The sequence below is a fragment of the Camelus bactrianus genome, chromosome 7 (assembly GCF_048773025.1).
Source record: "Camelus bactrianus isolate YW-2024 breed Bactrian camel chromosome 7, ASM4877302v1, whole genome shotgun sequence".
Classification (NCBI taxonomy): Eukaryota; Metazoa; Chordata; class Mammalia; order Artiodactyla; family Camelidae; genus Camelus; species Camelus bactrianus.
Window position 1 is genome coordinate 39,864,915 of NC_133545.1, and position 13,407 is coordinate 39,878,321.

Genomic DNA, 13,407 nt, shown 5'->3' on the forward strand with positions numbered 1-13,407 from the left:
GCAGTCAGCGTGATTTTTAAATGTAAATCGTATCATACGACAACCCTGTTTAAAACCTACAACGGCCTTCCATAACACCAGGAAAAACGTTCGGGCTCTGACTCCTGCCCACAGTGATCCCGGGGGCCCACCTCTCATGCCGCCTCTGCCTCCACTCCCCCATCACTCGCCCACTCGGCCTACTCGGCCACTCGGACTATTTCTGTCTCTGAGCCTTTACACTTTCTAGCCCTTCTGCTTTCGATATTCTTTCCCCAGAATTTCCCATGGCTTCCTCTTCCTCACCATCCAGGCCTTACCCAGAGAGCTTCCCTTAGCGAGGCCGACCACTCGGACAAATGCGGTACGCTTTTCACCTCACATCACCTTCCACGGAGTCACTGTGCTGTTTCACCATGGCCAAGTACTGACGATCTTAGTTACTTCTTGTTGTGGTTTCTCACTCCTCATCCAATTCTGCATGAGTAGAAATTCTGTCTTGTTCACAGCTCTGTCTCCAGCACAAGAGGAGGTCTTGGCACCCGTAGGCGCTTCCTCAGTGTGCCTGGCTCGCCGACTGATGCAAGTCTTCTCAACAGTCTGGTACCTCTGGGGCCAGGATTGTCTTTCCACATTCTGCTGTCACTCCCTCAACCAGGCCCTCCTGATATGCTGATCTAGATCGGACTCCCTGTTACATTCTCTTTCATACAACCCTGTTATTTCCTTCAAAGCACTTCTATAGTTTTCAAATTTATACCTATTCATGGGTTTACATTTTACCTCCCCCAGTAGACTGTAAGCTTCAGCAGGGCAAAGACTGTACACCAAATATATCTTGAGAGATATATATATATACCTTGGCTACCACACTGTATGCCAGGCACATAGTAGGTACTCACTTATTCTGTATTGAATGAGTATTAAATTATTCCTCCCATGTTTAACCATAGAGTACAACATTTTAAAAAAACTGATGAAAGATTAATAGATATTTCTCCTTGGGGAAAATCTAGGTATCTTTTCTCTGGCTAGAAGGTGCTCTTACATTTTGCAGGAGGGTCATCAAATCTGCTGTGATCTAGAGGAAGACATCTGTGTCCTTTTCTCCAACTGGACAGTTTAACCGAGAGGCTGGATCTAACTCCGCCCAAGCTGGAGGAGACATCCTGCTGCTGCTCCCCAAGGTGGCTGGAGCAAAGGCAGCTAAATGGGCCACACCTGAGCAGGGCGTCCGCTGGCCGTCATCGTCATCGGGAGGAACGGCAGCCCCAGCGGCCATGGCAGGGTGGATCTTAGCACCCGAAGTCTGGCCATTCTTTTCTTCTGTCCAGTGACACTGATGCAGATTTGTATAACGTTCAGGTGGTTCCCCGGTAAGAAGCTCAAGCTGCTGAAAGGAAAACAAGAACAAAAAGTGTGGACCACCTACCATATTTACACCAAGCAGGTAACTCAGACTTGTGGGAAAGGTATTGACGGTGGTGAATTCTCTAGAGTGGGATCTGTGAGATGGCGGCAGATTCTGGCAGTGACTTGGCCCAAATTGTCAAAAACTGTGCTTCTTGTCCTCATTTGGAAAATGGGCTAATAATATTTTTCTCTTATATACAGGGCAGAGGAAAAGATTGGCATGGGGATTAAGTGATCTGAGCTCTAGTCCTGAATCACTACCAGCTAGCTGTGTGGCCTTGAGCAAACCTATGTGTCTCTCTGGGCTTCAATTTCTTTATACTTAAAATGAAGGTGTTGGCACCTAATCTTAGAATCTGGACTGACTGCACTGAATTCAGTTTCTCACTGAATGCACCCCTGCTACGGTGGGCAGGATCTAGTGAAACTCCACAGCCCACTGCCACGTACCAACTGAACAACGTCTTGGATTTGCTGAGCCCGGTCTCCTAATTGAAACTCTAGCTCCTCCACCTCCTGTCGCAGGGCCTCGCGTAAAGATTGCAGTTGTTCTGCCTCCTCCCTGCAGGTAAACAATATGAAACAACCAAATTTCATAATCACCTCCTGGTGCAGTCTTCCACTGTCCCTCTCAAAATGTAGGTCACTCCTTTAATACGTCTTAAAAGAGAATGTCACCTTCCTTATTTGTATCAGGCATAGATATATTACCCTAGAGCAGGTTTTCTTTCTTTTTTTTTAAAACAACTCTATCGTAGAATAATTTACATACCATAAAGTTTACTTATTTTAAGAGTACAATTCAATGATTTTTAGTAAATTTGCTAAGTGGTTAACTGTCACCACCATTCAGTTTTGGAACACTTCCATCTCACCAGTAAGAAACTTTGTGCCCCTTTACAGTTGATCCCTACTCCTATCCCCAACCCGCAGGCAATGACTAATCTGCTTTTGGGACATACACTTTTAATCTATGTGCGAATAGTGCCCATTTTCAAAACTCTAACAACCGCCAGTATTTGCATTTGCATGAGCTCCATTCACAGGGATTAAAGATATCCTGCTGGCTAGCCCCCTCTTCCCAGCTGCTGCCCATTTTCTGACCTCAAATAGCCCTGGCCTTGAAGAGTAAGGGTTGTTATATAGCAAATGGCTCTCACAGACTCCCACTGAGACAGCAAGAACAAGAACATGAAAGCGAAGGAAAAGCTGGCCAATTTCTCATTAGCCCTGCTCCCCGGTGCTCATCTGTCCTGCCCTGATTACCTTTCCTTGCTCCAGGTGTGCGGGCTGGTACTTACTTTTATGGCTCTCTTAGATAATTACCTTTCCTCCTCTGACATGTCCCTGGAAAAGAGTGCCTGTTGTCCTCTCAGGTGCTGCTCAATTTCTTCTAAATGCTCCCAGAAACTCTGGCATACCGTCTTCATTGTCTCCATCTCGTGGACTGTGCACTGAGAACAATTAGAGAGAGCTGAGAAGGAAGTCCTTTCTGATTCACTGTGAGAGTGCACCACAGAGGCACCTGCTTTCCCACCTGGGCTTACCTGTTTGCAGTGAAGCTCTGCTGCTACCGTGTGGGGAAGAGGATAGGGAAAGCCCAGCCTTTGGCTTCTCCAAGCAACTAGAGGCGGTACGTGGCTAGGACAAGAGGGCAGCGATTGTCGGATGACCCTTATGTCCCAGAGACAGGAAGGGAGTCTGGAAGATGATGTAAGTGGTGCAAGGATGTAGACAGGAGAGGAGGGGGGAAGGGTCAGAATAGCATGGATTTGTGTTTACAGAAGTTGAGTCTTAGTGAATCTTGTTTAACTTTGGTGCTGAGTACTGCCTCACTCTGAATCTCAATGATTTTGAACACATCTGTTCAGATGCTGTGCATCTGATTAAAGAAAGTCGGCTGAGAATATTTTTTATTAGTCTTAGCTCTGCGTAACCACAGCCTCCGGTGGTTGAATACGCAGGATCAGCTCCACCCAGCTAACAAGCCCATTCAGAGTGAGGCAGGCATAGATTAGGCATCCCATCCTTCCAAGGACTGGTACCCAGAATTGAACTGTTTGTCCTCCCAATCCTGCTGCCCATTGCCCCAGATGTGACTCGCTCTGTAAATCTTACTTTGTCTGTATGACAGTGCCCTTGCCTTGATTTCTTTATGTAAACATCTTGCAGCCACTCAGCCCAGTTTATTTTTCAGGTACTCTGCTGATTTGCTGAGTTCTTACCAGCTAGTCTCTTTGTTTTCCAGCCCAGGTTGCATAATGCTTTGAATAGACTGATGATCCAGAACTCCCAAATTGCTACCTATCTGACTGAGTGATACTAATGCTAGCTGGACCCTAATGCTGTCTCTACCAGGCCTACCAGTCTGCACCCTCTCCCTTATCAGTGCAGAGGCTGCCAGTTGCCTGCTCACTATGTCTCCCTCTCTTGTTCATATTAACAGAACTCTAGTATCTTAGGGGCATCAGTATGTCTAACTTAAAAACGACCTTGCCGGTATCCCTTATAGTTAGGGTGGCAGAGATGGAAGTGGAGACTGTATTGTTGGGCTTCTGGGAAGCCCTTTAAAGGAAACTGATTTCAATGGCAGGCCTCTTTTAACCTTATCTTCTTCTTCCTCCTTCCATAGAGACCAATCCCCGTTTCTAGGAAGTCCCAGATTTCTTATCCTTCTCCCCAAAACCACATGGCCAGGATCTTGGCAGCCTGATGGCTATCCTTACTGGGATTGTCATAATGGAAATACTGTCCTAAGAGTGGTATTTCAGTATTGAAAACTCTCCATCATTTTCCTTGAGAGTTTGGTTTTGATTCTGTCCTCTAACTTTTATACATGAGTAACATTTCGCATAGTAAAACTCTTCGATTACTTTTGCTTTAGCACGAGTGCTTTTGAATCAGTTAGAGGAGTGTTTGAAGGTTATTGATGTTGGCAAGACTGCTTGAAAGGTGGCTACAATTATGGCTCTTAAAACCAGAAAGTATTTTAGGGACTGTGAAGGACTTCTTTTTATAGATGTGTTCTGACACAAACCATTAACTAAATTGTCCGAGGTCAAAAAATGGTAGATTTCAAACCCAACTCTCCTGATTTCTTTCTTTTCTTCTCAAGATCTAGCTTGTGGTCACAGGGGGACTACAGTGTCGCTGGTCACACGGAGAAGTTATCTGTCCCTTAGGAGTGAGCCAACTGAGTGGTCCTAGTAGGTTCTTACAAGATGACCACGTTCCAGGGACAGTGAGGCCAGGCCTGTGGAAATACGGTGTTCAAGTAGGCTGAACGTTGTAAACATCGAATATTATGCTTTATCTAGATACTCTGGGGGTAACCTTTTGTGACTGAAAGGCATGGGGGCTGGGATTTAGGAAGAATTGATGGTGTGCTCCCCATGAAAGGAGTGATGTGGAAGATTCTGAGATGCTGCCATCTCCTGGTCAGCTCTAGAGTAGTTTTAGAAAAAAGGAAACCTTAGGCAAGAAAAAAAAAAAAAAAAAAAAAGGAGACTGTTCTACTATTCTGAACTGTTTTTTTCCAATATAAGGGCTAGGTTATAACTCAAGATACAATGCACGCTCTACTCTACTGACCCAAGCTGCCCATTAAAATAAACAGTAACTTCCACAGTAACAGCAACAGTATTGACCCTTCACTTTTGAATCGGCTCATATTAGTTTTTAAAATTTGTATGATTTTTCTTTTCTTTCAATATAAGTCACAAACATTATAGAATAATCTAATATCCAAAACTCTTATTTCAGATGCATCTCATTTTCTCTTCTGGAAAGATTTTTTTTTTTTGAGTTAACAAATGATTGTGAAGAATTCACTTATATATAAGAATTTCATCATATCAGCAAGCCGTTATCTTAGGTAACCCACAAGACCAAAGAAGTCGCATTTGCCAATTAGTCAGTGTTTCTCTGCACTGTCACATACTTCTGTGTAAGGGGGTGAAGTGGGGATGGTTTTCTGAGTCTTTTACCTAAACTTGCTTTTAGTTTCAGCACCTGCTTGAAACTTCCACTGACATGTAAGAGATGGTATCTATCTCTGCCTATAATCTTCACTGGGTCCAAGACCTATTTTCTAGGTAATTTTTTATAAATAATATCTCTAACCCTAGCTGGCACCCGACGTCTAACTTAGGCCCATTTTTATCCACAGTATTTTTCAGGCCTTACAAACCCAGGCTCACTCACCATGGGTGCTTTTTCTCTTTGTTCTTGGGTTTGTTCTTTAGTTTAAGTCACCTCCTCTTGTGACTGAATGCAATCCCTTATTTTTACTTGCTTTTCTGCTTGTGTGTGTGTGTGTCTGTGCACCTGCATACCAGTGCATATATACACTTCCATGTATGTGGGTTTTGATTACTTGAGAGTATGTGTGTGGTTCTTGGATCTAGATAGAGAGAAATGCATCATCATCTAATAAAATCCTACAGAGTATGTGTTTCAGCAGGTGTCTAACGCCAAATCAATTTGACATAAAAGTACTATTTTGGGGTATGATTATAAATTCTTAGAGGAGAGAAGACTACAGCAATATGAGACAAGGTATTAGAAGACATGATGGTGGTGTGTATGTTCACTCGAACTCCTACTCATTTAAAACCTACATACAAGTGTGAAGATGGCCATTGTGCTTAATGGGCCACAAAACCTCTGTATTTTCCGCAGAAGTGCTGATATGATATAGCGTCAAATCAAGAGGAACTTCGATTTCCAGTTGCCAGATCTCTCCACACAGCTGGGGTACTCAGGCCAAGGCCTCCCCATGACACCAGGGGGGAGGACTGGGGAGAGCTCTGCTCTATGTGCAGGGGCACTCACCCCTAGAGCTGGCCCAGGTTTAATCTTCTGTCCCTGTTCTAAGCAGTGTCCTTTTACAGCTGCTAGATCCAGTCCTTACCTTGTACCTGGCTCTGGGTTCCTGCACCTGAGTTTCCCCAGCAGCATCTCTCGCTCTTTCCAGTCTAGCTCTCTCCCAATCGCCGCCATCCTTCTGCCTGCCACCATGCTCCCAGGTGCCGGATGCCCACTTGCTCCTTCAGTCCCCAGACCATGCTGCTGTAAGTTCATAAGGACATCCCCAGTACATTATAAACCCTTTATGCCTTCTATAAAACCACACATATTAATGCCTTTACTGGGCTGTACTAACTGACCAGCTGTGCCCTCTGGGTGCCATGGTTTGCCTGATGAACTGGGCACCCTCCTGACACCTGTAGTCAGGTCCACCCCTTGAGTGACTGAGCCACTCTAGACCCTGGTGAGTCCTCTGTCTGCACTGATTTGTCACAATCACCTCAACCACGCCAAGTAACCTTGTTAGCTAGAATTTGTCTTCAGCTTGTGCCACAGGAGGCTGAATTACCCTTCTCTCTTGTTTTCATTTGTGGTCATATAACTGAATAAATGATAGGCTAACTGAATATCAATATACAGCTGTTGCCGTAGATGCTTGATCATAATATTAATAAATTAAGTAATAGTACTTCCCAAAGACAATTTGATGCAATAGATTTCCAGCTTCTTAGCCCATGGATACCTGTTTATTATTTCTCTTCTGAGCACCATCAATAAGTGATTTATACTGTTTCTGCGGTGATGTGGTAATGTGAACAGAAACTAGATAGCGTCTTATCACGGAGTAAGTATCTGCAGCATTTTAACTAAATGCTAAAAGAATGACGTGAGGTGTGTCTAGTGTGTCATTTCTTCTGAAGTTTTAACACAATTTTGATTTTTTATACTTTTAAACAAAATATAAAACCAAACATGGTTTAATTAGTATATCCTTGTAAAACTTATCTTAAAAATGTATATTAGAAAAATAACCTTTTTTCAGGATATGTTAGATAAAAAATCTGGTTTTCATCATAGTATCTGGAGTACCTAATTGTAGGATTTAATATTTCCCCCCATAGCTGCTTACAATGTCACCTTCTCCAGCTATGTCTCATCCCTGACATATTTCTACATGGACTCTGTTGTCAAGTAAATGTTTATTCCCTTAGAGCTGAGTTTTTCGACCTTGGCACTGTTGACATTTTGGGCCAGATTATTTTTAGTTGTGGGGGCTATCTTGTGTATTGTAGGATGTTTACCATCAGTCCTGAACTTGACCCACTAAACTCCAGTAACACCTACCCTACTTATGACAACTAAACACGTCTCCAAACAGAGCCAACTGTCACCAGCGGTGAGGAAAATTACCCCCAATTGAAAATCACTGCCTTACAGCATTTAAAGTCTCCCGGTAAATAACGATGGTGATGATGACCCCTACTATTCTCCAGGGTCTGAACACCAGTCCTTTGATCCTCCAACGGATCCTAGCTGTACATTAACCTTTGTTCTTTTCTCCCACTGAACTTTTCAATAATGTTATACCTAGAGTTGATCTCAACCCCTTCTTTTACTAGTTCAACCCTCATTAATGACTCATTCTAAAATATTACAAATGCCTGGGAATCTTGAAATTTGAAAAAAGATGTAGTGAATTTTATATTTCATGTAACCACTTTCTATGTTTATATTACACTTCTATACATTGAAGGACCATGCAGTAATTCACCTTATCTTTAAAATGATCACTTTCTCATGTTACTATTACACTTATATAGATACACAGATATTTTTCAACGTTGGACACATCTTTGGAGTGTATTACTCAAGAATTTGGTGTCAGTTAAATTTGAATTTGAATCTGGATCTAGTAGTTGGGGGAAATTGGAAAAATTAAACTCTCTCAGTACTAGTTTCTTCATCTGTAAGAGAGGGAGGAATTGGCATGCATAGGGACTCAACAAATATTTATGGCATGAATAAAAATGAGAGTTACTTAATATAGTATAAATAAAGTACTTACCATAGACAAATATTCATAGAATTAAAAGAATGAGAAGGTAACCCAGAAAGTAGCAAATAACAGCTATTCAGTAAATTACAGTTGCTCTCCATTCTCCTTTAAAGAGCTATAATCCTACATTACATGTGCCATCTCCCCCGCCCCCCACCTATACACGCAGTTTCATGTGTGATATTCTTAACTTTTTAAAATCAACAGCTAACTCTGATGGCCTGGATGATCTCTGACTTTGAGAATCGCTGAGGAGGGGTCATTGGAAAGACTTATTAAATGCCTGTTGGTTTATCAGGGGCTGAACAGGTTTGGGGGTCGTTCAGTTTCCAGTAACCTCAATGTCCACTTTTAAATAAGCTTAGCAAAGATAGACCCAGAGTCCCTCTATCTGACATAAGGCGCTCCATATTTAAGACCTGAACAATAATAAAATAGCAACAAAAATTGATTATAAGACAAACAACCACACAATTAGCACTTTATAGGGCTCCCTATTGTGTGTGCGTGTGCCAGGCACTGTGCCGAGTACCTACCCTAGGAGTTTTCTCTCATTTCATCTTAAAAAAATTCCATGTCAGTGACATAAATAGTCCCCCTATTTTGTAAAACAGGAACTAGACTCAGAGAGATTAAATGGCTTGTACAAGATCATACAGCTAAGTGAATTCAAGACAGAATTTTCGGTTAGACTAAACTGAAGAGGATGTACAGATGCATTAATGCTTTGAAACTTATGTATGAATCTTTGTGTTCTATCTGTGTGTTCTATATAAGTATGTTCTACATCCCTCTATAAAATGGGGATTAATAATAAAATTTGCCTTCTTTCACAAGGTGATTGGAAGTATCACATAAGAAGAAAACTGTGAGAACATATTGTAAACAATAAAGCACTCTACAAATGTAACTCATGATTTGAAGTGGAAAGGCCTGTCCTCAGAGCTCACATCTGGAAAGGAAGGCTGAACATTTTCCCTGAGGTACTTCTTGTTGTTGCATCTGTCTTCCCATCTTTGCAGAGGTAAATACTTACAGAATACAGCTCCCTCACTGCAGTGTCCTGAAGGACTTTCAAAGTCTTCATGAACTGGGCTTCCAGAGTATATGAGCATGGGCAGTGCCTACAGGCTGAAGACACGGAGCTGGGGCTTTGCCTCTCCAAGTGGCGGTGGAGATGGTGATGACAGCAGACACAACAGTGGGCAGGTGCAGCATGACAGATGCCCACTGGGTGGACACTAGGGAAGACTGTGTCTAGAGAGACAGATTTGGTGAGGGGCCGGGCCTTGTTACTTGGAGCTGAACAGCAATGCCAGGGGCTAGGCTCACATGTATAAGTCTGAACAGAAACATCATTGAACTGTCTTGCTTCTGCCCCCAGTCCTGGTTCTGTTGTGGGGACAGGGTCACACATAGTGAATTCTGAAGTTGTTCCTCTAGAATCTATCCCCAACACCACAGCATTCTGAACAGCCGATGCCAGATTGGAGGACATCTGGATTGTCACAGACTTGGCACTAACAGTGCTGAAGTCAGCATTTGGAGGAAGGTTTCCCAGCTCCGATTCTGTCCTAGGTGGTATTTGACCCAAAGCACTACACTTGGGCCTCACTTGGGGAATATCTCCAGCCACTTTATCTAGATGGCAAATAGACTTTTTAGATGTTTGAACAAGGTCAACTGTATAGGGCATGACTTCACTGGGCCTGAGGACATGCTGTGGGGGACTTTCTCGCATCAGTAAGGTGTGGCTGATGTCAGGACAGAGTTTACCACTTTCCACACCCCTTGGGGCCTCAGAGTCAATGTGAAGAGACTTGTCTTGATCAGGATCAATTCCAGGTGATTTCTGAGACTCACAGTGGTGGCTTTGCACGTATACTTCCCCATCTCGTTCAGGCCTCAGAAACCCATCCTTCACTTCTGTGGTGTGGGTCACCATAAACCCCAGGGGACAGTCACATTTGGAGGTAACTGTGCCCACAGTAGCCTCAGACTCACTTTGGGGCACAGGCAGGTGCTGCTGCCGGTGGCCATCTTTCCTTGGGAGTTCTCCCCCAGTGGTGGTCTTACGAAGGGCCAGATCTGGGGTCAACAGCTCTGGGGGCCCTTCCATGGCCTCAAACTGAGACTCTTTCTCTTCCACAGAGGTTGAGACCTTTTCTTCCAAGACACTCCAGTCCTGACTTGAAAAAGATGTGCTCACCATACCCGTGGAATCAGACCCATCTGACTCCCGCTGACAGTCCCGGGATGACTCCGAGCTGTGGCTCTGACTCCTTGGCTTTCTGTATCCATTCTCAGGAGGACTCTGGCTGCTTGACAAGGAAGCTATCTGTGGGAGAAACTGGGATAAAGACAAATGGGTCAGAAAGGTGGAGGAGGCACTAGGTTTACGAAATGTTTTGTTTTGCTTTTTTTCTTATCATTAACTTAGGAGTCAGGTGACAAGGGTTATAAATTCAGGTTTATGTCAGTTTATGCTTTGCCTGGCCTTTTTTATACAAGGCTCAGCTTCCTTCTTTAGAATAATCAAAAGCAAATAAAAAGGGAAGGAACATTGAGCTTTCTGCACCTTGTCCAGTATGACTCCACTGTCCCCCATCCCTGGGGGGTTCCTGTGGCATGTGTCTCCTAAGCACTGGTGGCACTTTGCAACTCGGGTAACACACTTTAATCTTGTCTTTCCTTCCATTCCTATTCCAGCCCTCAAGTGGCCCTCTACCTGGACGAGTTGTGGTTCCAGTGGCTCCTCTAGGAACCCGCTGCTGTCAGACTGGCAGCTGTTTGCCCTGTTCACCATGGCACCTGCGGAAAGGAATAAAGAGCCCTGGGGTTAATAAAGTGAAGACCGCCAACAGGACTGGGGTCAAACCCTCTCTCTGCCTGACATGCCTTAGATCCTCAATAGATGTCCACTGCATGCAAGTATAAATGAATGAGAGAATTCCAAGGATTTTTTTTCTCAGTTGTCAGAGTCCATGTAAAATGGTGCCACTGGTTTCCTGATACAAGAAATAAAACATAAAACAAAGGAAGGAGAACTAACATCTCTTAAAACTAAATAGCGATATGATTGTGATATGCATTTTTACTAAGGGGAAGAAAATCCAGAAAGAAATGCATATGCCTTGAATACCACACTAACAAAACAATAAACACCAAAATTTCTATATGTGAGTCTACATATTGCAGTGGACTGAATGTGATGCCCTCTCCTCAGTTCATATGGTGAAACCTTAACTCCAAAGATTATGGTATTAGGAAGTAGGGCCTTTGGGAGGTGATCAGGTAATGAGGGCAGAGTTCTCATTAATGGGACTAGTACTCTTATAAAAGAGGCCCCAAAGGGCTCCCTTGCTCCTTCCACCATGTGAAGACACAGCAAGAGAACGATCATCTATGAATCAGGTCCTCATCAGACACCAAATCTGCCAGCACCTTGATCTTGGACTTCCAGCCCCCAGAACTGTGAGAAATAAATTTCTGCTGTTTACAAGCCACCCAATCTATGGTATTCTGTTATAGCAGCCCAAACTGACTAAAATATTATATAATTTTTCTTTTTACTAAATGTTGGATAAGAACCCCTTACTAGCTTCATCTGGACTCTATTTATATTAACAAGTCTGCACACTTGTTTTAGTCTGCTGCTCCCATCATTGTGAGAGGCTGGAAGGGGCAGAGAAAGAACAATGTTAAGTGTGGGCAGGTAATAACTCCGTAAACATGAGCACCTTGAAATTCTAAATTTATCTGTAACTTCTTATGTAAATATTATATTGATGGAGGTGGGAGAAATGGGTGACCACTAGAGCGTTAACCTGCTAAAAATTAAATTGTAGGATTTTTTTTTCTCTTCTGTAATGAGATGTGCTTCTAGCTCACTACGGTATAAGCTAGAAGAGGGAGTCTTTTGGGAGAAGGGTGGTTGGAATGTAGCTTCCTTATAATACAAGTGATAGAAGAAAGATATTTATTTATCTTGGGAAAAAAGACTGTAGGTCTGGGATGTGGGTTAAAAGGAAAAAGCCAATAGGGTTGGTGGCTGTAATGCCTGAATATTTAGTACCTGTTGTCAAGCAAATACTTGAAGAACTAGCTGCTGCAGAAGAATTCAAAGGAAAAAACAAACAAAGGAATATCCAGCCTTTGCTTAGATGTCCTAGATCCAACCGTCAAGGACAGCTCCACAAAAAAGGCAGGAGCACCTCATCTCCTTGTAGGACTGTCTCCCAGCTGCCTTAACTGCCCATGGGTCTGAGCAAAGAGAGCCTAGAGACATGGTTCCAGAGCTTTAAATATGTTTTTAATATCTCAGTGTTTTAGAAAGATAACTGACTATTTAAGTAAAAATGATAACATCACAGTGTGGGGTTTATAACAAAGACCTAGAAGAGCCAAAAAAACCAAACACCTGTTATAAAATTAAATGGTGTATGGAAGGGACTACCTGTGAGATTTTCCTCTGACAAGACAATGCAATTTTTATAGCCTTTAACTTGGGTAGTAGAATACTTGTTTACTTGCTGTCAAAGGAAATAGTGTATACTCACTTACGTGTGTAATATTTAATGTACACAATATTGTGTAATATAAGACTTCACTGCTTTTGTTATAATTAACTCAGCCAGTATGAAAAGTCTTCAGATCTTTAAGGAGGTGGAAAAAAAATCACCTATTTTCCTCCTTAGATCAACTATGGGTACAATATAAATGATGATTATGTCAGAAATCTTTCAAAAACTAAATGCAAAATTTCAAATTTTTTTCAGGGCTATGGAAAGGGCTCTGGCCACTTTGGCTGGAGCCCCTCCACTGAATAACTCTATGGACTGGGAAGCCCATCCTCAGGAATTTCCCACACAAACCTCCTGTTCCGAGTTCCCCTTAGGTGCCTCAGATACCCAGCACAGCCTGTTTCTACTCAGCCCCCAATGGCCCTCTGCAGCAGGCAGAACATGTAGATAGGAGAGACTTTCACTCTCAGTCCCCAAACCTATGCTGTGTCAACAGTGGGAGACCCAAAGATATTCAGCAGAAGGGTTGAACCTTGCTGCAGGATGGACAAAACTGACTTAGCAACCTCTCACTTTTTCTATATATATTTTGGGGCAAGATTTGTACCACAAGCTGTGAAGGACTCC

The 13,407-nt window shown here is 43.0% G+C and overlaps 1 protein-coding gene across 1 annotated transcript in view; it reads right to left on the reverse strand.

Moving 5' to 3' along the window:
- Positions 1-275: 275 nt before the first annotated feature.
- ITPRID1 (ITPR interacting domain containing 1) overlaps positions 276-13,407 on the reverse strand; it is a 77,027-nt gene continuing 63,895 nt past the window's right edge. Inside the window, exons 9-13 of the mRNA XM_010971609.3 lie at positions 10,986-11,068; positions 9,294-10,595; positions 2,719-2,846; positions 1,843-1,954; positions 276-1,372 (exon numbers count right to left, since the gene is read on the reverse strand). Coding sequence (XP_010969911.2) covers positions 1,061-1,372; positions 1,843-1,954; positions 2,719-2,846; positions 9,294-10,595; positions 10,986-11,068 — 1,937 coding nt within the window. The 3' untranslated portion in view covers positions 276-1,060. The remainder of the gene's footprint in view (positions 1,373-1,842; positions 1,955-2,718; positions 2,847-9,293; positions 10,596-10,985; positions 11,069-13,407) is intronic.